The sequence below is a fragment of the Ornithodoros turicata genome, chromosome 4 (assembly GCF_037126465.1).
Source record: "Ornithodoros turicata isolate Travis chromosome 4, ASM3712646v1, whole genome shotgun sequence".
NCBI lineage: Eukaryota > Metazoa > Arthropoda > Arachnida > Ixodida > Argasidae > Ornithodoros > Ornithodoros turicata.
In genome coordinates, this window is record NC_088204.1 from 56,102,765 (window position 1) to 56,124,377 (window position 21,613).

The 21,613-nt window shown below is 46.0% G+C and overlaps 1 protein-coding gene across 1 annotated transcript; it reads right to left on the reverse strand.

Annotated features, from left to right (window-relative positions):
- Window positions 1–736: 736 nt before the first annotated feature.
- LOC135392457 (galactoside alpha-(1,2)-fucosyltransferase 2-like) lies at window positions 737–1,845 on the reverse strand. The gene has a single exon (XM_064623167.1). The coding sequence runs from the start codon at window positions 1,843–1,845 to the stop codon at window positions 913–915; it is 933 nt and encodes a 310-aa protein (XP_064479237.1). The 3' UTR covers window positions 737–912.
- Between the last annotated feature and the right edge of the window lie 19,768 nt (window positions 1,846–21,613).

Consider the following 21,613-nt stretch of genomic DNA (forward strand, 5'->3'; position numbering starts at 1 on the left):
TTTCTCTCTGCGTTCCACGTCTTCCATATTATGAAAAGTATAGTGTTTGCGGTAGCGGAGGAGGAGTCTGCCGCTACCCGTATTTGTAGCGGAAATAATTTTTCACCTACCAATTTAAAATGCAACGCGATCGCTACCCCGCTACTTTTAACGCTACACAACGGCGCTACTATATAGTAACGCCGCTATGTACAGCACTGAAACCGAGAAGCACTCACCGAAGACACAAGGACGGACAGGCTGACGAGATACTATTGCTCTACTTGCAATGTATTCATTATAGAACAAGTCACATCAGTGCATATACACAAGTACAGCGATATACATCCCGCAAAGCGTTTTATGACTGTGAGAAGCATGTGATGAGGAACTGGCGTTTTTGAACTCATCGTATATACTTTTACGGGATTGGCATGACAGTCAGAGCCGTAGCGACGGGGGTGCGAGAGGGGTAGCCGCCCCGGGCGCCTTGCCAGAAAGGGCGCCGAACGGCAAGCCCTGGCAGGTTGGTTGGACGGTATAAAGTAGGAATGGAGAGAATTTTAATTTACGGTCTCGGCAGTGTAAATGGATGTTTTCTTTTCTTTGTTTACAAGGCTTCTGCCGGCAGTGAGGGAAAGGGGGGGGGGGGCTTCAGATTAGCCCTGCCCCGGGCGCAAACTCGCATAGCGACGGCTCCGATGACAGTACTTGTGTGTATGACTTGTTTCTAACATACCTGTTGGTACAGCGCCAGTCTACCAGTCAGTACTTGTCCCTCCGGTGAGTGCGTCTTGCTTACCTACGCATAGTCATCACCACATTCACTTTCATTCCCTGTTTTGTCCACAATGTCACGCATAGCGCGCAGATGAAGTCCGGCCGCTCAGGTGAAGCATGTTCCTTTCTTTTAACTCGGGAAAAACCTCTCTATCAGTTGCCTTTCAACGTAGCACGCTCATCAGCGCTGCCTGCGTCCTGGTTTTTGTTCTTCGCCAGCGATGCAGAAGTCGGGAGAATGGAAGAGATGTTTGCCTGAATACCGATCCACTCTGGCAAGTAGTTTGCCTCAGGCTTGAACACGTCCCACCAACTGGAATCTGGAAGAGTAAAGTTGTGGAAATAGATGGTTTCACCACCAGCTAGGTAGGCGGCCCAGAAGCTGAAGGTCCCGAATGTCATAATGGTGTGGTTGCAGTGAGCCAGGAGTGCCAGGTCGTAACCCGGTGATGATTCATTATAGTCTTCGGCGAAATAGACATCACCCTTGGCGGCGTCGATGTTTTCGCGGCACCAGCGTACTCCGTCGCTCGCTACCACGAACACCGGTTCCTGATACTTTCTCCTGAAATACGTCATCGCTTTGTGAAGGTAAGCCCTATCTGCTACGACTCCGTGGTAGATCTTCGGCATGACCTGAACATAGTCACCGCGTCGCACGTGAACCCCAATATACGTGGGGTGCTTCCTGTTCTCCTTCAGCTTGGCTAGAGTGCTCCAGGACCGTTTCTTGATGTGGTCGTGAAAGCTGAACTCCCGAAGGATTTCATTTCGGTATTGGTGGAAAAATGTCCACGAACAGAAGTAGCCGTAGAGTTGCACGAACTGTGGTGCAATGTTGAGGTAATCGTCGGACATCCAGTCGTTCCTGTTGAAGTTTGTCCAGGTTATGTTTTCCATGGTTTCATCCATGACCGGTAACGTGAGTCGGAATAATGGAGAAAGGATTTCGTGCATGTCTTTTTGTATGTAGGGTTCGTAGCCATTGAGTTTGGCCAGGCCGTAGAGGACAGCGTATGCTCCCATCTGGTTTCCAAGGCGACCATTTGTCCATGCAGTCATTAGTCCTGTAACCACATTAGACATTCTTAAGCGGTAATACACCCATAACTTAAAAACCCGAGACTAGGGAAAAAAAAAACGACAAACACAGACAAGGTCTCAAAAGGACCTTGGAGACGTTGTTTGTGTTTGTCGTTTTCTTGTCCCCTAGTCTCGGGTTTTTAAGTTATGGATATATACCACCAGCTCGCTTGCTACCTCTATCCTCTCGTTATCGGTAATACACATTGCAGTCGAGGTACTAACGCAGGTGGAAAAGTGCTCGGATTCGTTCAAATGGGGTGGTTAAATGGTCAGCTTTGCGTCGTCGTTCACATTTAGCAGTATTTACCTGACGTATGGGCAAACGGCCATATCCTTAAACAGTCCTCGACTGCGACTTCTGTGAGCCGAGGAAACAAGTGCTCCTCCACTCAGGGGCTCCTCGATCAGCCCTCGTCAACTCCAGCCCTAATCTCGTCCACAGACGTCTTTCATACCACCTCGAAAGTGTCGAATGCTACATTTAAAACACAATTATGGCGCAAAAAAAAAAAGTTAACGTAGTAAGTTTTTTTTTATTTATTTATGTCATTGCAAAACTGTTCGATGACTTGTAAAACAGAGTTGACGAAATCCGCGAACGGTTTGTCGACTGCCAAAGTATCCGCCAAACTAGACTCGAGGAACGCTCAAAGCAGCACAGGGGCTACTTCGAGGTGTTTTATAGGAGCACATAGACGGTCTTAAGGAGAAGTTGGAACGGAAGGTAGAGTCGGGGTTAGTTTAAGAATACTGCAGTAGGTCCTACAACACTCTACATATTTGGTCATGCATTGCATCCCGTCAGGCTTCGCATGGATGTCCCTTTCCTTGGAAGGGGAACATCGGGATTGGGCTGTCATATTTTTTGTTTGCTTTTGAACTAATGACAGTGACGAAAATCAAAGCCAACGTGGCTAGTATACTGTATGCAGACTAAGTTCTGGGGATAGTCATCTCCCATCTCATCGAGAAAATCTGGTAAAACAACAACAACAACAATAAATGTAGGAGAAGTGGTGATGACATGGGATGTTTCCCCGTGGTAGCCACAGGACCCTATCACACTTCATAGCGGTTATTATGAGAGGATGAATTATGATGAATGCGAAGCGACGACAGGTCGGAGTTCTGTTTAGTGCTCTTCGAGGAGTCCAGTGGTTTGCATGAAGGCAAGAAGGGAACGAAGAGCCCGGCAATGATGCGCAGGAGAGCTCCATGGGCGAAGTATTTGGTCAAAATTGTCAATTTTTCTGCTAGTTTTCCGAAAGTACTTTATAGCTCTCGCTAGCTCACTACTGGACAAAGAAATTGGCATCTGGTGATGGTGATGTGATAAATAAATAAAATGGGGATGTGTATTACGTCAATCTTCCATCACAGGCATGGAAAAACCTATAATAAATACTGCACCCGGCATCAACTATATCACTTGGAACATACCTATACCAGAAGCACAGATGTACTTAATTGGATGTAATTGGATGTAATTGTACAGATGTAATTGGAGTAGATTTACACGTAAGCTGTGTCAGCGTATTCAGATGTACTTACGTGAGTGTTGAAGATCCCTAAAATGAGAAGCGTAGTATTTCAGCGCAATGTAGCACACGGTGCCAAAGAGAAGTGCCAGGAGAAGGTGACTTAGCCACCGACAGCTCAGACACAGTAGTCTCTTTTTGCGGAAAAAGTCATATCCAATGAACTTAGAACGAATCACTGTCCTGTCAACGTATCGCGAATTTCGCGCCAGGTCACTACTGATCATGTTGGTCTCGCTACAAGAGGGATCACGTCGGATGTCCTAACCACGTAGGCTGAACTTTACAGGAGGATTACAGAACGCACTCTACCATTTCCGGCGCATGAGATGATGGAGCGAGTCACCGCACAAACAAAACACAGTAGAGAGAACCACATGTCTGAGTCTGAGTTCGTATGTAATGGGAAATGAAATATACGCCATTGTTATTGGCTGACAGGTACGAACTAGTTCGCAGAAATATGCTGGTTAGTTTGTTAACCTGCCTTCACTGCTCATATCGCTGCTTACTGACTACAGAGTTTTCAGAAAATGTAATTGGAAGATGAATAGTCACTCGTATAATGAACCGGGTCTGGTTGTAGAAGAAGTCTTGCCGCTTACCTATACAAGCGAGTCAATGCAAACGCCCCCATCTCCTGACAGCGGTCAGCCCCCATATCCTAGTCGACTCATAACGCGGCCACAGCACACAGCTGTGCAGTTGACAGAGACATACGACTTTGACACGGGACAACAAGTAGGCGACATTGCTGCGCATCATTACTTTATCTTTGCTTCAAATTGACGGATCGCGTCACGTTGGTTGCTTTCGAAAGGGATAGAAGTGATCAAAGACGTCAGTTGGAATTGGAAATGAAAGAAAAATACGGAGATGTATAGTCCCGACCCAGTCAGGTCTGGCTACTCCAAAACGCGTTTGTGGGTGGAACGATAGAGTCAGAAAAAAAGAGAAAAACAAACGAACAGTAAAGAGGTAGGGTGGGTCAAGCAGAAGAAAGCATAAAGGAGAAAGGGGAAAAGGAAAGGGGGAGACGTTATAGGCACCGAGAAGCACCCACTGGTTCATGATGAGGCCAGGCGCGCTGTATCGAGGGCAGGCCTCGATAGCATGTTCTCTGTCCTCCAATACCCCGCACTTGAAACAATTCAGTGAGGAAACCTTCCCAAGGTTAAAGAGGAGGCGGCCGGTATGTGGCACATTGAGACGGAGACGGTAAATGATGGAGGTAACGGCCCGGGGGAGCGCTGGGGGCATTAGAAACCGCAGGTCTGGATCCACTTTGTGCAGTAGTGAGGAAGATGGGACGCATCGACGCCAGTGTTCCCTGCTCAGACGCTTCATTACTGCGTTTATCGTGCTCTTTGCATCCCCTCTTGTGAAGTCGACGATATGCGTGCGAACGCCACACGCTAGATGGGCTCGCCTGGCAGCTGCGTCCGCAGCCTGGGAACACCGCTTCCGGGAACACCGCAATGACCGGGAACCCACTGCAACTGGATGTCGTGTCCCCGTGATACGGCAGATGAGTAAACTTCAAGGACGTTATGCACCATTGGAAGACGTCAATAGCTACAATGCTTACAATTGGTTTTGCACTTGCCCGCGATTTTCCGTTTCATTCGTGCTCCTGTATTACAGAGCGATGTGTCTGCCGGTATGGCGGCGTGTTGCTCGGGGAGACAGCGCGTCCTGGGTAGACTTCACGAGGAATTGTGCAGACCCTATCGCCAGGCCCTATGAAGCTTTCGGCAATTTTCCGCTTTGTACCACAATAGACTCAGCTATCGCATGTGGTTTAATACGTCATCTTTGTTGATAAGGGCAACATGTTGTTCTGTTGCACAAACCAATAAAGTGACAATTTCAGTGTGGGTGGTGTTTGCCATTGCAGACAAGTAAGACGATACAACGGCGGCTCTCTGAATAATGGCATAACGGAACGAGACCACAGGACTGGAACGGTCGGCGCTGACTGATGGTTTGGCTGGAACTGATGACTGAAGAAACCCGATTTGTTCTTTGGCTACAGGAGTCCATCCACTGCTTTCTTTTACTCTCTCATTCTGTAATTTCTCCCACATCTCTGAATACGAGCATGTCTATGACATATCGAAAAGCAGTGATGATGATATTGTTTCGTGGATCTTTTCGAAGCAGCATATCCTTCCAAGAGTTATGGAACGCGTGCAAAATTCGTCCATCTCTTCAATGATGTTTCCTTTGTAGAGCAACTTTTCTGTTTTCCATTTAAATTGCATTGTCTGGACTCCACTGAATAAAAAGAGAGAGAGAGGGGAACAGAAGGTACAGACACCATGCGCTCAATAGAACCGGTGCAGCGAATGTAATCGCTTTTATGTTCCTCATTGAATGGCGTGCAGCTTTTATCGTTCATTAAAGGGACAGTCGCATTCTCCGAGGTCAATTTCGAAACTAATGCGAATTCTAATTCCTTGCCGACCACTGAAGTGGGCCCGAAAATACCATTTCGATCCGCGGCGTACTTCTCGCGCAATTCGATGAAAAAGAAACCAGAATCCTTGCGCCCTCGCTCTGTAAAAGTGGGAGGAAACGTCACCCGGATAAGGCCACTCAGCGCGCGCTCTGGGCAAATGCGAGCCGCGCGCCTGTTTGGCGATCATGAAGCGAAGGGAGCAAACATGGAGTCGGAAAACGAGAGTGATGTTTCTCTCTCTGGGGGAGATTCTGACGAACATGTTAGCGGTAGCGGCGACGAGTTAATGCTGGATGATGACCCACACTCTACGGATCCAATGCCACTGGAACTCGCCGACCATCCACGAGATGTGGCTGCGGCTAACCCGCGGGATGACATTTTTAGGTGACGTATCTCTTTGCATGGTTGCCGTCGGATGTGCGAAACAGTTTAGAATGTTGAAATCGGCAGGTTTCTGTGTGGAGTCCGCGATCCACAGGAGCCCGACGAGAGCCTGTATTGCCATTCTGTTGCCAGGGTGGTAGAAATGTGCAGTAGTGCCGCCATGCAGTGCATTGCACAACACCCATTACTCAGGGACATCTGCCTCCGTAGAGAGCTTCTAGTGGAGTACGCGCCTCAATTCTGCCGCTATGATCAACATTTTAGGCGACTCAATCCCCAGGACCACAGGTAAGCCTGCTGCAGTGCTCTCCCGTTTGCTGTATGATTACGACCGTAATGAATTTTTCGGTTTAAATACCCCCCCCCCCCCCTCATCAAGATTCGGAAGGGTAAGCTCTGGTGCTAGTCGGGTGTTGTTGGTTATGCAAATTGTCGCACCTAAAGTGGACAAGGGCTGTATACAAAAGGGCGACTGTTCTCAGCAGCTTTTTGGCCTACACAAGCTTGTCCCCTGTAAATCATAAGCGTGGACGACAGCCGTAGAACAATCCAGAGAATCCTGGTCCAATCCATTAGGAAAAGTGAAGCGACACAGCCGCCTCAGCTAGTCTCGACATGCTCTCAATTATGCCAGTTAGCCATGGCCTGATGGTCAACACAAATCCCTGATTGATTGGCAGATATCCAGTGGGAATTTTAAACTTTGAAGGAAGGTCTTACAAGTCTGAAAACAGAAGCATTTGAGGTGCCAATGAAGGGGGAAGCATGTTACTGAAGGATGTAAGAGTAACGTATTTTGGGAGAAATTGGATTTTGCCGAAATTGGAGGGAAGCTGGCTTGGGAGGGTGTTAGCAGTTGGAATCGGGCTCATCCTGAAAGAGGCGAACATTTTTTTGTTGTACTGTGTTGCACATCTGCCAACCTTCCACATTCAAAATGCAGGAGACCCTGGAACTAAGGAAGGAATGCACAGTCTTTGAACTCCAAGGTTGGGATAGTGTCTGTTCTGGCCATTGTCTTCCCAACACTGCGGGAGATTTGGCAGGTGTGCAAATGCCCACAAGATATGATGCTAAACAAAAATAAATGTCATGTGGAGTTGTCTTTTCCAGCTGCCTGAGGTTCACGGCATACTCGTCATTCACAAGATGGCCTGGATGCGTTGTCCAAGCAATCAGGAGGGAGTTCCTGTCTACGTCTTATCAAGGCTATCAGCGTTAGGACCATCGAAACAAGGGTGTCTTGACAAGAGAGACAAGCTGGTGCATACTGATGGCTGGAACTGGAGACATGTAGTGGCAAGATGAAAATTTTGCTGACATAGGCACACTTTGTGCAAGTGAGCCCTTGGCTCCGCTTGCCTCCCATCAGAGGTTTTTGAGAATACTATAGGTGTGTGGTGTTCTCGAAAACCTCTGATGGGAGGCAAGGGGGATGACCAAGGGCTCACTTGCACGAAGTGTGCCTATGTCAGCAAAATTTTCGTCTTGCAGGAATTTTCGTCTTTTCGTCATTGCAGTGTGGGGGATGTTTTGTCTTGTCACTCTGTATCTCCCGTTGCAGTCAACAGACTGTCTACCCGTCTGTACAGCAAAAACTACTACACGTGGCGGTATTAGCTCTGGCATCAAATCCAGACCGCACTGCACTAAATTAGTGCCGAGATGTGAATATTTCGAACTCTGTGCAGATTGTCAATGCGGTGTAGTGACGGGAATAAAGAATGACCCTATAATTGTATCGATCGATTTATTGTACAGTGGAGTATGACGGAGTGGGAATAACAAAATAGCTTAGGTTTATTTGCCTCTCATTATGTATGGCAGGCAAATAAACCTAAGCTATTTTATTATGTTGTGCTGTGGTTCTAAATTAATGTGGTGTGAAGTCTGGGTGGTTACAGGTATGCTACCACAGGGATGTTAGGAGGGTTCATGTTGGCAGATCCATATTTGGGGTACTAATACGCTATGCAAGTGTGTGTCCTTTGTTTTCCTCTTCCTGGAATCAGGGGATAACAACCCCCTTGTGAGGCGCCGTGAAGTGGGTCCCCAGCACTTGCTTCAGCCATGACTTCCGCATCTGACATATGGCCTTGAGTCTTAACACTGAAAAGAATACGTTGAGGGCCTAGCGGGTACAATAACAAACATAAAAATGACTATGCAAATAAATATTCCCCTTTGCGGTCCCTGTTTCACTGGCACGGTTATTTTCCTGTCGACATTACTTTATAAACGCTGGCAGCCACATCACACAAGATTCCTTTCACAGGATTCGACAATTTTCAGGGCTCGTACATATCCATTATGTTGTGGGACGTGCAAAAAGAATTGCAATATTTTCGTGGCTTGACAAAACATACCAAATCCAGTTGATTCCGTTGACGTCCTTGCTGCCGCCTGAAATAGGGTCAGAAATTAGCAACAAGGCTGCAGTAGAATACTGAAGTACAACGTGAAGTGTCTCGGACGTAGCCAAACACAGATTGCGATGTTCCCACATCCCTGAATGCTGCTATCAGGCTTACACTATGCACTGTAGAAACATCCACTAGCTGCAATAACATTAGAATAACGCTGTCATGTGGGAGTGTTAGGTTACTCCTGCATAATACAGGCGACAATTAGCACTGCAACAACACACCAATCTTTTTTCTCGAGAGTACGCGTACTATTGCGTCAGGATGCTGCAATCATTGTAATAATTTGTGTACATTAGTAGGCGGTGTGACTGTGCATGACGTTACAATCGGCGGCGAGACCAGGTGTTCGCGACGATGTTTACTGTGACAACTGATAGTTTTCATCGCAGCGTAGCTGTGATCACGCAGGATTGTCACTTACCTCCGTTACTGGTTCCTGCCCTTGTTCCTGATCGAATATGGTAGGCACGGCGTCAATCTTCAGCAGTTTCCGTTTCTGCCGTAGCCCGAGCCGAACTTGCAATACATCTTCATCAAAATAGGCGTCGTCGGCGAAATGACAGGAACAGACGCGTGAAACATTCAATCCTTGGGCTACACCACAGTAGTGGCTGGCGATCGCTGCCTCCCACTTTCGTTTCGTCTCGCCATTGCGAGGTTGGTGAAATGTAAGCTCGGGATTCGCGTTATAAGTCTTTGTGCACCCGGGTACGTAGCACCGGTTTCCTGGCTGTAAAATCGCACGTCCACGGCGTGAAATCCTAGGGCACACGCTGTGGTTCAAAGTACTTCAAAGCAAACGCGACAAGAGAAGAAAAAGGGTCGGACGCACGCTCTGACACACACAGAACTCCGGCGGGAAGGAGCGCCTCCTGATGGTTGGTTTATCCGGGTGACGTCATCCAGTGTCGGCGCCTTGCGGGGATTGCCGTGCGCGCCGGAAGCGCGAACATTTAAAAATCGCTTCTGAGTCAACCAAGTGGATTTGTGCGGAGAAAATTTGCCGGCGTACATTATGAACGACAGGGAACATGACCATAACAGTTCCGGAACACGTTTCCGGATGCGACTGTCCCTTTAACACCCACGTTAATTATAAAAGCTTATGTCTTCCAATTTTAACAAATCAGGAGCGCGAATGATAGCACTTGGTCGGTTAGGATCCGTTTCATTGGCTCTCCACAAGGTTGCAAGGTTGCTGTAAAAAGGATAAAAGAAAACACACGAAAGTGCGGTGCGCACGAAGAAAAGCTAAAAGGTTTGTTCTAATAACGCTGACATGCCTGTTTCTGCATATGTATAGTTTGATGCCTTATTGACCGTTGAGGACCGGTAGTAGCCGTCCGGAGTTTAAAGCGATTGAAATGCGCAAAGTTACATAACCGATTCACACATTTTCGATTTTCATGAAGCCCGCCACACGCACTTTGGACTGGTTTCGATATCGGACGACTCACACAAAAAGTTCACTTTCCCACCGCTACGTGGCCGCGCAAAGCTTACTTTTAGTCTGTGCACGAGGCGTATTCGCGATTCCAGTGACCGACAGGGGCGCCCGAGTGATACAGGATGGCGGTCATATGTGGGTCCGATCCGATGCACGAGTAACAAGCCACTTGACTGTGGCTGACAACTCTTACCCCCTACAAAGAAGAAGAGAAGTAAGGAGACCGAACTTCGCCCGAATGTGACGCCCCTAGTTCCTCGAATCTTTTGCCGCGGCGGGGCGGCGCTCGCCTTCTCTGGTAGGCTGGCTCACGAAGGTACACGCTTTGGCACTACTTCGAATGCAACCCAAATACTCTCTGAAGATGACCGTACAGAGTGAGTTTGAACAACAAACAAACATCGTGTGTTTGGCAATGAACTAGTGTTGTACATCGGCAGCTGTTTAGGGCAGACCCACTCGAGACATCTATGAACATAGAAGTAAACTGCAAGCGAGCAATATCATGGTCAGCCCACTGATCTCTATGTATAAAGGCTGGATCGCGCATGGGAGAGGGGCTCGTGGGGGAGAGGCACGCATTTGGGCCGCCATATTGGGAGGCCCTAAAGCGCTGTGTGTGCCCATAGAAAACAATGGGAGGCAACAGAGATTGTGAGTATTTATTGCGCTGCAGGCGTTGATTGTTGTTTGTCGTCACACAATTTTGTAAGGTGCCAGTATACTGATGTATCCTAACAGTGTTTCACAGGTGTCCTGCCGTTCGATTCTTAATTACATTATGTTTTGCATACCGAAACTAGACCGTCAATGCAGTACAGCGCTGGGGATTGTACTACAGCACGTTTCCCAGCCAACATTTCAATAAGAAACGATGTGAGATTAACAACAACCATATATATAATCTCCCGTGCTGCGTTCTGGACAAAAATAGTTCCACAAAGATCGGTCCCAGAAAGGATATACCCGCATGGTAGAAAGAAATCGCCCCGTAGAATCACAGCCGTTGTTTTAGACAGGCGTATGCGTTTAGTGGATTTATATCAAGCAAAAAAGAGTCTTTTAGTGAACGACAGTGCTGTCTTCGACGTAATGCCTCGCAAATATGAACACACCGAAGCATCCCAAACAATTACTTCACGCAATTAGACCACGCTTAGACCAGTTAATCTAGGTATTGATGTAAACTTGATTAAGTTACTTAGTAAGTGGTAACACCTCCTTGAGACACAAGACTTATCTCCTTTTGAAGTACAGCACTTTTTTTTCTTCTTCTTCCTTCATTTGCTCTGATTATTTGCAGGTGAAATTGAATGTCCTTCTCGCGTACTTACATGCTTCTGCTGAATAGAACTGTGGCGTGAACAAAGCTGCGTAGGGACGGGGCCTGCCATCCACTGCTGACTTTGTCATGCTTGTTATGTGGAGCATGTTGCAAAATATGCAGCTGCACATCTGAAACTCCAATCATTATCATCGTCATCTATAAGGGAGTGTGGTAACACTGCCATGAAACCAGGCACAATTTCTGAAGATCTCCTATGACATTTTCCGCAGTTGCCACACTTTTCTTCAGCGTCAGTCTCTCTCATAGGAGTTACTTTGCATTAACAGTGACTCCCATCTTACATTTTAATGTGCGAGGGCTCTCTTGCACTACACATGTACGGTTTCCAAACTGCAACATGACGATTTGGAGCTTGAAACTGGAGCCCTGGTGTACCCTGTCTATGAAATGATACCAACTGAATCATGTCAAACGTGATGTTTAGTGGAAGATGGCTTTCTTGATTGTGCATTCTGCGTGACAAAGATGTAACACGATATGCTTTTGTAAGGAAGATAAGTGATGTTATGCTCTATGAATAAAGAGAATATACATTTTTCAACATTTATTCTGGCATATACGCATTTCAAGATACAATGAATGTGCAGGGAACTGACAAAACAATACGTTTATTGTTTTGCGACCTCCCTGCAATGACAATTTATATCTCAGGAATGACAATGTACAGGTACACTATGTAAACTTGTTGCACCCAATTTTCATACATGCTGAATTTAAAATTTTTGTTTTGATGCCTATGTGCTCAATGTATTACAAATTGCTTAATGCAAACAAAACTTTGTTAATATCAAGCTTTTTGCTCCCATCTAAGATATTCCTATCCTGAAGGAACTGCCACTTCGACACCATAAAATATTCAGTAGGTGTCACTCTGGCAGGCCCTGCCACTGCAAATTTCCTGAATTGAAATCCTTCAAACTGTGTCATAATCTTAAATACGTCAATATTTTTGCAAGTAGTTGACATGCTGGAGGACACTCCTCCTGCAGCTAAGGCAACTACAGAGAGTTCCAAGAGGCCGAGGGTAAACCTACAGCTGCATGAATGTGATAAACAGTAGTGCATTCTCAAGAAATAATTTTCTTCTTATAGCATATATGTGCATGCTTAGTAACTGAAACAATTATCACAGTTCCGCAACAAGTTTTAATTCCTGGGGGTGTATACTGTAGAGGTGGGTTAGATCTACAACAGAGTTAATACAAGGTATTATATACAGTCGACCCGCGTTTATCCGGACTTCATTTATCCGGATCCTGCGCTATCCGGACAAAAAAGCATGGGGACGGATTTCTCCCCATGTATTTCGCCCTCGTTTATCCGGACTTCAGCTTCCGGACTCGGACGAGAATTCCAGGGAACAGAAGTGACTAATACCCAACAATCGGCTTCATTTATCCGGTCATTGTCCAGGAAGGACACTTTGCCCCAGTGTTGTACGTAGCGCCGTTACTAGTAGCGGCGCTACCGTATCCGTTACTTTTTTCGGTAGCGGAGTAGAGATCGCCCTACTTTTTCAAACTGGTAACGAAAGAAGTACTTCCGTTACAAATTTGCGGTAGCGCAATCTTTGAGCGCTACCGCTACCGCTACTTTCCGAGCTGGGATTCGCGACAACTCGACTTCGACCTATCATCAATCCTCCACTGCCTGCCTTCGAACAAGCTGCCCGATATCACAACTCATTCTGCGAAGACCGGGCAAATAGCCGAAAGGAGGGCACAGAGGCCGTTATCTTACAAAGAGGCTGTGTCCTCCACGTGTTCCCTATTTGGGATTAACCTTCTTGAAGATTTGGTGCATTGTCGGAGTTGTCTGCAAACTGACGTCACTCCTACTGCATTCTGGTGCCGTCTTCGCTAGCTATGAGTCATGATATTCCACATGACATTGCACCACGTACGCTTAGGTGCTTGACCGTTGCCATTTCTTGTCCGCTGCAATGGAGGGACCATGGCCTGCTACAGCAAGCATCTTTGACTATAAGGAGGAGAAAGAAAGCAGTATCGTGGTGTTCAGATGTCTACTATGCGCCTAGGTGGGAAAGCTTTATCTGTGCGTCAAGGAAGTCAACGTCCAATTTGAAAAAGCACACCATGGTATGTTTACTAACTTCTCGTTCCGGGCAATCTGAGTTCTTTTTGTGACAAAGCTGTTGAGCCTTTTGTCGGTAGACTTGCTTTGTGCTTTATTTGCTTTAGAGGAAGAGAAAAAGATATCCAGGATATCGAGTAGGCTTTACTAAATCTGTAAAAAACGGTTTTCCAAATTTTAGCCTTCAGGCAGCCTACGTGTAACCTCCACTGTACGTCGATTTATTATTTTGGGATATTATTTTATTTTATTATTATTTATTATTTTGAGCTATTGTTTTATTTTAAGACGTTTGAGGTACGTCATCAACGATACTGTTTGTTTCTTTCCTAAAAAGTAGCGCATGAAGTATCGCGTTACTTTTTACGGGTAACGGTAGCGGTATTCCGCTACTTTTAGGTACGTGTAACGATATCGGGATTTCGTTACCTTCTGCTCAGGTAGCGCGTATCGGTATTGCGCTACCTTTTTCGGGTAGCGGGTACAACACTGCTTTGCCCACACCTAGTCAAGCGAGGTCGAGGACCGTGGTCGTGGCCTCCTTTTTACTAACACAAAGGAGGTGTTGCTAGGAAGAATTTTCTCCCTTTCCATTTATTAACGTGCACGTTACACAAAAGTAATCCACCTGAGCAGTCTGGTCATTTCAGACTAAGAAGGTCCTCAACGAGGACCCCTGCGCTGCAATCATAGGTGACGACATCGTCAGTGTCGTCGCTTCTGATAGTGTTCAAGAAGAACCTAATAATGAAAGCGGGAATGTACCAGCTGTGACGGTAGAAAATGCGCGGGCGGCACTGAGAACAGCGCTAGTATTTTTCGAGCAACAGAACAATATTTCTCAAGTTAATGCCATTAGCAAAGGTTTGCAAGAACTGGATGCGTGTATTAGAATGAAACATATGACAATGGATAGTTTTCTGTGTAATCGTCAATAAAGATGTCGTTTTAGGATCACTCTGGATTTTCGTGTTTCACTTATCCGGTTCCCCCGCTATCCGGACATTTTCACAGGAAACGGAGCCGCCCGGATAAACGCGGGTCGACTGTACTATGAATACCTTTAAAAATCTCATGTGACACATATGCTTTTACTTTTTGGAGGTGCTGCGGCGATCGAAGTTTGTGGGCACTGCTCAGGTTTTGCACAAATTTCTTGCGTATGTCGAGGCAGCTGTGAAGGAGAGGTCATTGGTTAGGATGCAACTAGTTAAAAATAAATGTGTTGCTTAGTCAAAGCATTGCATAAATGTTTAAAACATCAGTTTAAAACAGGGTTTACAATCCCGATATCTTTTAAAATTTTCAACGTTTAAACGCTGTCTAGAAAGAATTATAGCTTCATCACCAAGACACAATGCTGGGTGAGGGGCCTAAGGTGTATATAAAACTCTCTGAAATGATGTGTTCTATGATGTGAACATATAAAGAGAATGTGCAAAATGTGCGAAATTGAGAGAGGCTCACCACAGTGCGTGCACTGTGGTGGTTCCTCCCCGTAAAGTAGGAACCCGTGAATGAGGAACATGATACTTATCTGTAAGCTCGATCGCATCAGACGATGACACAGATGATGCTCGATGACACAGACGATCCTCTGGGTAGCCCCTGTGAGGAAACCTGTATTGAGAGACCACACTGCTACAAATAACACGACAAGCTACAAATTATTATTATCGCAACAAGCTGACAACATACAGACACAACGGCGGTCTCCAAGTCACACCACACCACCGTTACGTAGATTTCTTTGTCGCAAATCAAACCAATGCACAAAACAACACCAATACATAAAAAAGGGTGACTATCTTGGTCTTATTACGACGTAATACTGAACTTATACGCGGAGGTGGTTCAAAGAAATGACTGTGCACTTGCTTCCGTAGAGAACACTTGGTACCGTGCTAGCAATGCATGCAGAAAAGCGCTCGAGTGCTCGCACATATTGATGACAGCACTATCAGTGTAGTGTAACATGTTCTCTCCAGCATATTATGCACTCAAACTGTATTTGCCGGAGGGTAAAATGCAAGTGTGTTCGATTGAACCTCGGAAGAGCGATCAAACAACTTGTACCCAGTGCTGGTTTTGGGCAAAAAAACACTTCATAATTGTCAAATATATGTACAGAATGGACGCCTATGTATTCCTTGATAAAGAATAACTCACCTGTAGAAATTTCGGCCCTGTATCCTTGCCGGTACGGTTGGTACGACCGTAATTGCAAGAAGTTGCCACGATCGCTGCGGCGACTGTTTTGGGTACAGTAAGATGGCGGCCGGTTGCCGCACGCTCGCGCCCCCTATCCGCGATCCAGCTTTTTACAATCGAGATCAGTGGGTCAGCCGCAGAAAACGCGCGTCACGTGACCCCCGCAGGGCGTACTCCAGGTGTCCTCAACGAAAATTCCGAGTACACTGAACTGCCATTTCTTGCTCGCTTCTTGCTGTAAGTTTATGAAATTTGGTACGGAGATTGGAAATACACCTGGCTCTTGCCTCGTCGACCGTGATTGACGTGCTACGCTTATTGTGAACTGCACGACGTATTATGTAAGTCCACGAATTGTTGGCCGTCAAGCAGCTCCCCAAACGGGATCTTGAAGTCAAACTATAGTAAACTTTAGGAATGTGCCAACCGAATCCGCAAATCCTCGAAACCTAGGCAGGGATTCGCGAATCCGAATCCCATTGCCCAATAGAGCGAATCTAATCAACCACGTTTGTTTGTTTCTTTATAAAATCGGCGCCTCCAAGCAGGCTTGGCCGGCGGCCCCCGGGGCGCGTAAAGACCACAACCTAAAGCTCCGATATTAGAAGTTAAAACGAACACGGTTTTCCTTATAGGCAACTCCCTTCCTACATTCTACCGGTTCGCTGGATTTCTACCCATCTACGGTTTTCCTTTGATTGTTTCTTAGTTTTATCGAGGGAATTCAGACTCCTGATTTTATGTATTTCCTGTAGTCGATGAACAACATATGTTAAATAAGTTCCACTTAGGAAGAAGTACAGGGTATGCCTTCTCCCGAAATTGTTTTTTATTAACCAAGTATATCAAATTCTGCTTCGAAACACTTTTCAGGAGAAGAGTTGTTTTCCCTGGGTTTTTAAACTCTTTTCCAAGAAAGGAATCGAAAGATTCGATATTCGCAAGATTCGTGGATTCGCGGAACCTTCCTTCGATTCGGATTCGGATTCGAGAAATCCTCGACTCATCCCAACTCTAAAAAAAATATTCCTCTATCTAGTTTTAAAATTTCACGGGTCTATCTCAATTTCCACGGGGTCTATCGTTCGAAATCTGGACGCGGGTGTCATTTTTCAACGTAACTTAAGAAGGCACGACCAGACATCGTATGATGATGAATTATTTCAACCATTATAAGAACCATTAAACATGGATTCACACACTGCTGACGTCGCGCTACAGTTGCGCAACCATCCAGTTGCGTACCGTCGTAACCGTAACAACTTTTTGTACTTGGGTGCAATATTATCGTTCGCCGTGGCGTTGGCTTTTGTGAGAACTAATTCCCGCTGTACATATTTTCTCATTCGTACTCATCTTGCATAACCTTTTAATATTGCTTTCTCTGGAGCTCTCTGCACCGCTGAATACAAAGCAACAGCTACTGAAGTCTTTGTGAATATTCGTGGGCTTTTTTGTGGCGAAATACAATCGAGCCATCCATATTCCTAACTTTTGCCGGACTTACTAGCTCGCCCACGCTTAACACACGCCCTCTAAACACGTAGGGACACATACGGACAACACGAGAATCTCGAGATGACCAGCCAGACTGCATTTTGTGTCTTCGTCACACTGTTTCTCTCCACCGCGCTGAAAATGTAACCCCCTGTATGGAGGCTGTGCTGAAGGAGCGTGTAGCTTTGAACGAAAACGTGAAGCAGAAACAAAAAACAGAAAAGTGAAGTTTGCTGGACATACAAAGATTGCGTTTACGTTCCTGTGTGCGTATGTACCGCACGAGTTGAATTTGAAAAGTGCATTACTGCAAGTGAAAAGTGCATTACAAGGCGAGAGGCTGCGTCCAGCCTCCCACACCACGCGAGCACCATGGCGCGGCCACAAAAGGTTCCAGGAATTACCGTTCATAGTTGCTCCAAGCGGCGCCGGGCGAGATCGGTCTCCGTGCTTCTCCTCCCTTACTACCCTTGCTACCCTTCTTCAGAGCAGAGTAGAGAAGAGGTGTCACTCCCTGGCTATTCTGGCTTGTTTTCGCCGCAGAGTTATCAAGAGCAGCATTCAGGGACACCCCCTCTGAAACCCGGCTTGACCTGATAGCAGAGGACTACGCAAGGAAGCTAAGTTTACAGGGTGGTGCGTGAGTACGTGAGGAGGAACAGATCTGGGCAGGGAGAGGAGGACATATCTGAGGCGAACAATTCCCTTTTGGCACCCCGACCTGATAACAACACCGATAACACGCCCGGGAGCATTCGCGTAAGATAAAGAATAAGACGTATGTATAACTGTGGGAACGAGCATGAGACTTTCCAAATATCGGGAGATTGCCGGATGAAATTGGCAGATTGGCGCCTGTGATAGCCTTCTGGACGACAAATTCACTAAATGCGAGTTCTAAGAGTGCAGCAAGGACAGCAGCTACGGTCCGCAGACGATACACAGACTACGTAATTTGATGATGATACCGTCAGTATCAAATCGGTATCAAGAGTTATTACGAGCTAAAATAGAGGAAACTGACAAATTGGTGAGAGTGAGTGCCACTTGGGCAACGATTTGGCAAAATGTCTGAAGTATATAGATTGGGCTGGTTGGTGTAAATCCACAAGCGACCAAAGAACAAACACGAAACAACAACAGAGCGACTTGTGTCTGATCTTGTCTCCTGTTTGTTCTTTGGTCGCTTGAAAATGAATGATTTGACCAAACGCTACTTCGCAGGCGGCAAGGGAACCAGGTATGGGCCGCGGACTCATAGCTATTAAGCATTGATATACAGATTACGTAATTAAGTGATGACATCTTCGATATCACGTTTATATCCAGAGTTATTACTAAATGAAATGGAAGATACGGACAGTTTGGCGTCTGCGAGTGCTATGGCGATGCGAGTGGCAATGATTTGATCAAACGCGACTTCTTTGGACCAGATATTTTGGAGCAGAACTAAATACCAGATTTGGAGATAACGCTAAACAAGTGCTACGCGCCCTCGAGTACATTATTTATTTCTCGTTTAAGATGAAGTAATGCTTAGATCAGGGCAATCAGGGCTCTCACACACGCGGGCCGCATGTGCATGGCTTGCAGTCAGCTATTCTGTGTCCCGAGGGCTCTTGACCACTAAATAGAGGCTGCCCCCCCCCCCCCCCCCCCACACACACACACACACGAGCGCGCGCGCACACCAATAATGAAGAATTCGGAATCAAACCAGGTTTTCAGGCATTGTTTTTACCCTTGCTCGATGTAGTGCTGCTCCTGTCGACGTTAGGAAGGACATTCACATTCGAGCAGTTCTTGTGACTCATGAACCTCAACTAGTAGTTATAGCGATTAGCGATCTGGTCTGAACGTGCAATTTGATAAACTACACTGTAAGTAACATGATAATTGAGAAGTAATAGTGGAGACAAGTGCAGACAATGACATCATCTTAATTATTACACTAAGTTTATGGGCTTACAGCATAGCAGCAGCCTCTCCAGATATCATGCGCGAAAAACTGTATACTGAGCACACAGAAGCGCAGTGAAAAAAAATAAAAAAAATAGATGGAGTAGTTATGTTCGAGGGTCATTGTGTGAATATTTTTAATTATTTCTCTTTCCCTGATTTCCTTTTTTCTTTTTCACGTTGAAAATGCAAGCAAAATCAGCAATACAGTGTGTAAACCGACAATTTCAGTGCTCCTGAACGTTGGGAAAATCGTTCGTGAAGAACTATGTACGAAGAACTTGCAACGCCTTTCAAATTTTCAATGTCTCATTTGGAAAAGAAGCTCATTTGTCCCTGCTGGTGTGTCAAGTGAAGTTTTTCATTGACGAATTGTATATGCGAATGCCTAATAACTATACCGCTCAGCTGTTTACGCTAAGGTACTTTGCTATAATTGCGGTCCTTTCCACTCCCCTGTAATCCATGAGATTTCCCGATACACCTCGGCCACCAATGCATATACGCATAGATATGTATCCATATAGATATACAACCATATGATTCTCTCCACTCGAAATCATGCAGACATCTTATCACGCCAGGTACCGCATCTTGGCTTCTATGCGCATTGATGATAGTGCCAGCCGCAGCAACAATGACAAAGAAGAAATCGTCGTTCCTCTTCGCTGCTGATACGAGTTGCGCAACGGACCAAAGGCTGATACCTTCCGTTTCAATTCAGCGTGAGAGCCGCGACGATATGTCAAGGAAAAAAACTTGCCAAGATACGGGGCACAAAAGTGAACTTGCACAGCAAATCGCCGGCAGTCCGAACATTTACACGGCAACAGACACCTACGAGCACTGGTGCTAAAGTCTGAGGAAAAGACATCATAGATGAAAATACATATCCGTTACAACAACAAATAAATCATGACTATGGCCTGGGGTGGTTCACCGCTTGAGAGCATATCCGTTACGAAGCCGTTTGAATTTCACTGTTCATGGTAATCAACCAATTTTTCTCGAAGTGCAGAACGCATAAACAAGTCCATGATTCGCTTACACCTCGACCTGCAAGAAATGACCTACAGTGCCCTTCTGAAACATTGCATCACTTGCCAACTTCTTTGAGAAAAGTAAAAAGTAACCTTTCTGCAACCCCGATGATGGCAGGGGCAACCAAGGAATACACCACAAAGAGTCACTGGTGTATTCTGCATAGCGAAGCCATTATCAACGACTTATACTAGGCCCTTGTACTGGGATTTTAACAGTGGTGACCCCAAAATTTGGAAAAGGCGCCGGCACAGCCCTCTAAAACGGGCAAAACCCTTTGTATCATGGTGCCAAAGGCATATTCGAGACGGCTTATGCTATTGCCGTTCCCACTGGGATTGTAACGGAGACGACCGCAAAATCCGTAAAAGACCGCAGCAGAGCCCTTTAGAACGGGCAAAACATCTTTAATCATGGTTCCAAACAGATATTATCAACGGCTTATGATGCTCTTCTACAGGGATCGCAACAGAAGCGACCACCAAATGCGGAAAAGGCAGCAACAGAGTCCTTTAGAACGTCCGAAACCCCTTGTATCATGGTACCAAAGGCATATTAATGACGGCTTATGCTATGCCTTTCTACCGGGATTGCGCAAGAGGAGACCGCATAATTTGGATACGGCAGCAGCAAGGCCTTTTAAAACGGCCGAGACTCCCTGTATCACGGAGCGAAAGAAAGAAAGTGATCAGGGGCTTGTGCAATCCTATTCTGCTGGAGTTATAACACAGGCGATCGCCAAATTCGGAAAACGTGGCAGCAGAGCCCTCTTAAACGAGCAAAACCCCTTGTGTCATGCTGTTAAAAACATATTATCAACAACTTATACTATGTCATTCTACCGATATCATAACACAGGCGACCGCAAATATCGGGAAAAGGATGCAGCATAGCCCTTCAGAACGGGCGAGACCCCTTGTATCATGCTGCCGATGACATGTCATCAATGGCTTGTGCAATGCCGTTCTACTGGGATTGTAACAGAGACTACCGCAAAATACCGAAAATGCGGCAGCAGAGCCCTTTAAAACGGTCGATACCCCTTGTATCATAGTTCCAAAGTCATATAAGTACACGCAACGGCTTATGCTATTGCCATTCTACTGGAATTATAACGGATGCGGCCGCAAACTCCATAAAAGGCTACAGCAGAGCCCTTTAAAACGGACAAAAGCCCCTTTAATCATGGTGGCAGACATTTTACACACCTATAAAGACGCGACGGCTTATGTTATGCCCCTCTCCTGTGATTGCATCGGAAACCACCGCAAAATTTGGAAAAGGCGGCAGCAGGGCCCTTTACAATGACTCAAATGATATGTATCGTGGTGCCAAAAAGGTACTATGAACGGCTTGTAC

Coding starts and splice junctions, on each gene's coding strand:
- LOC135392457 (XM_064623167.1), bottom strand. CDS start 1,845: ATGTCTAATGTGGTTACAGGACTAATGACTGCATGGACAAATGGTCGC.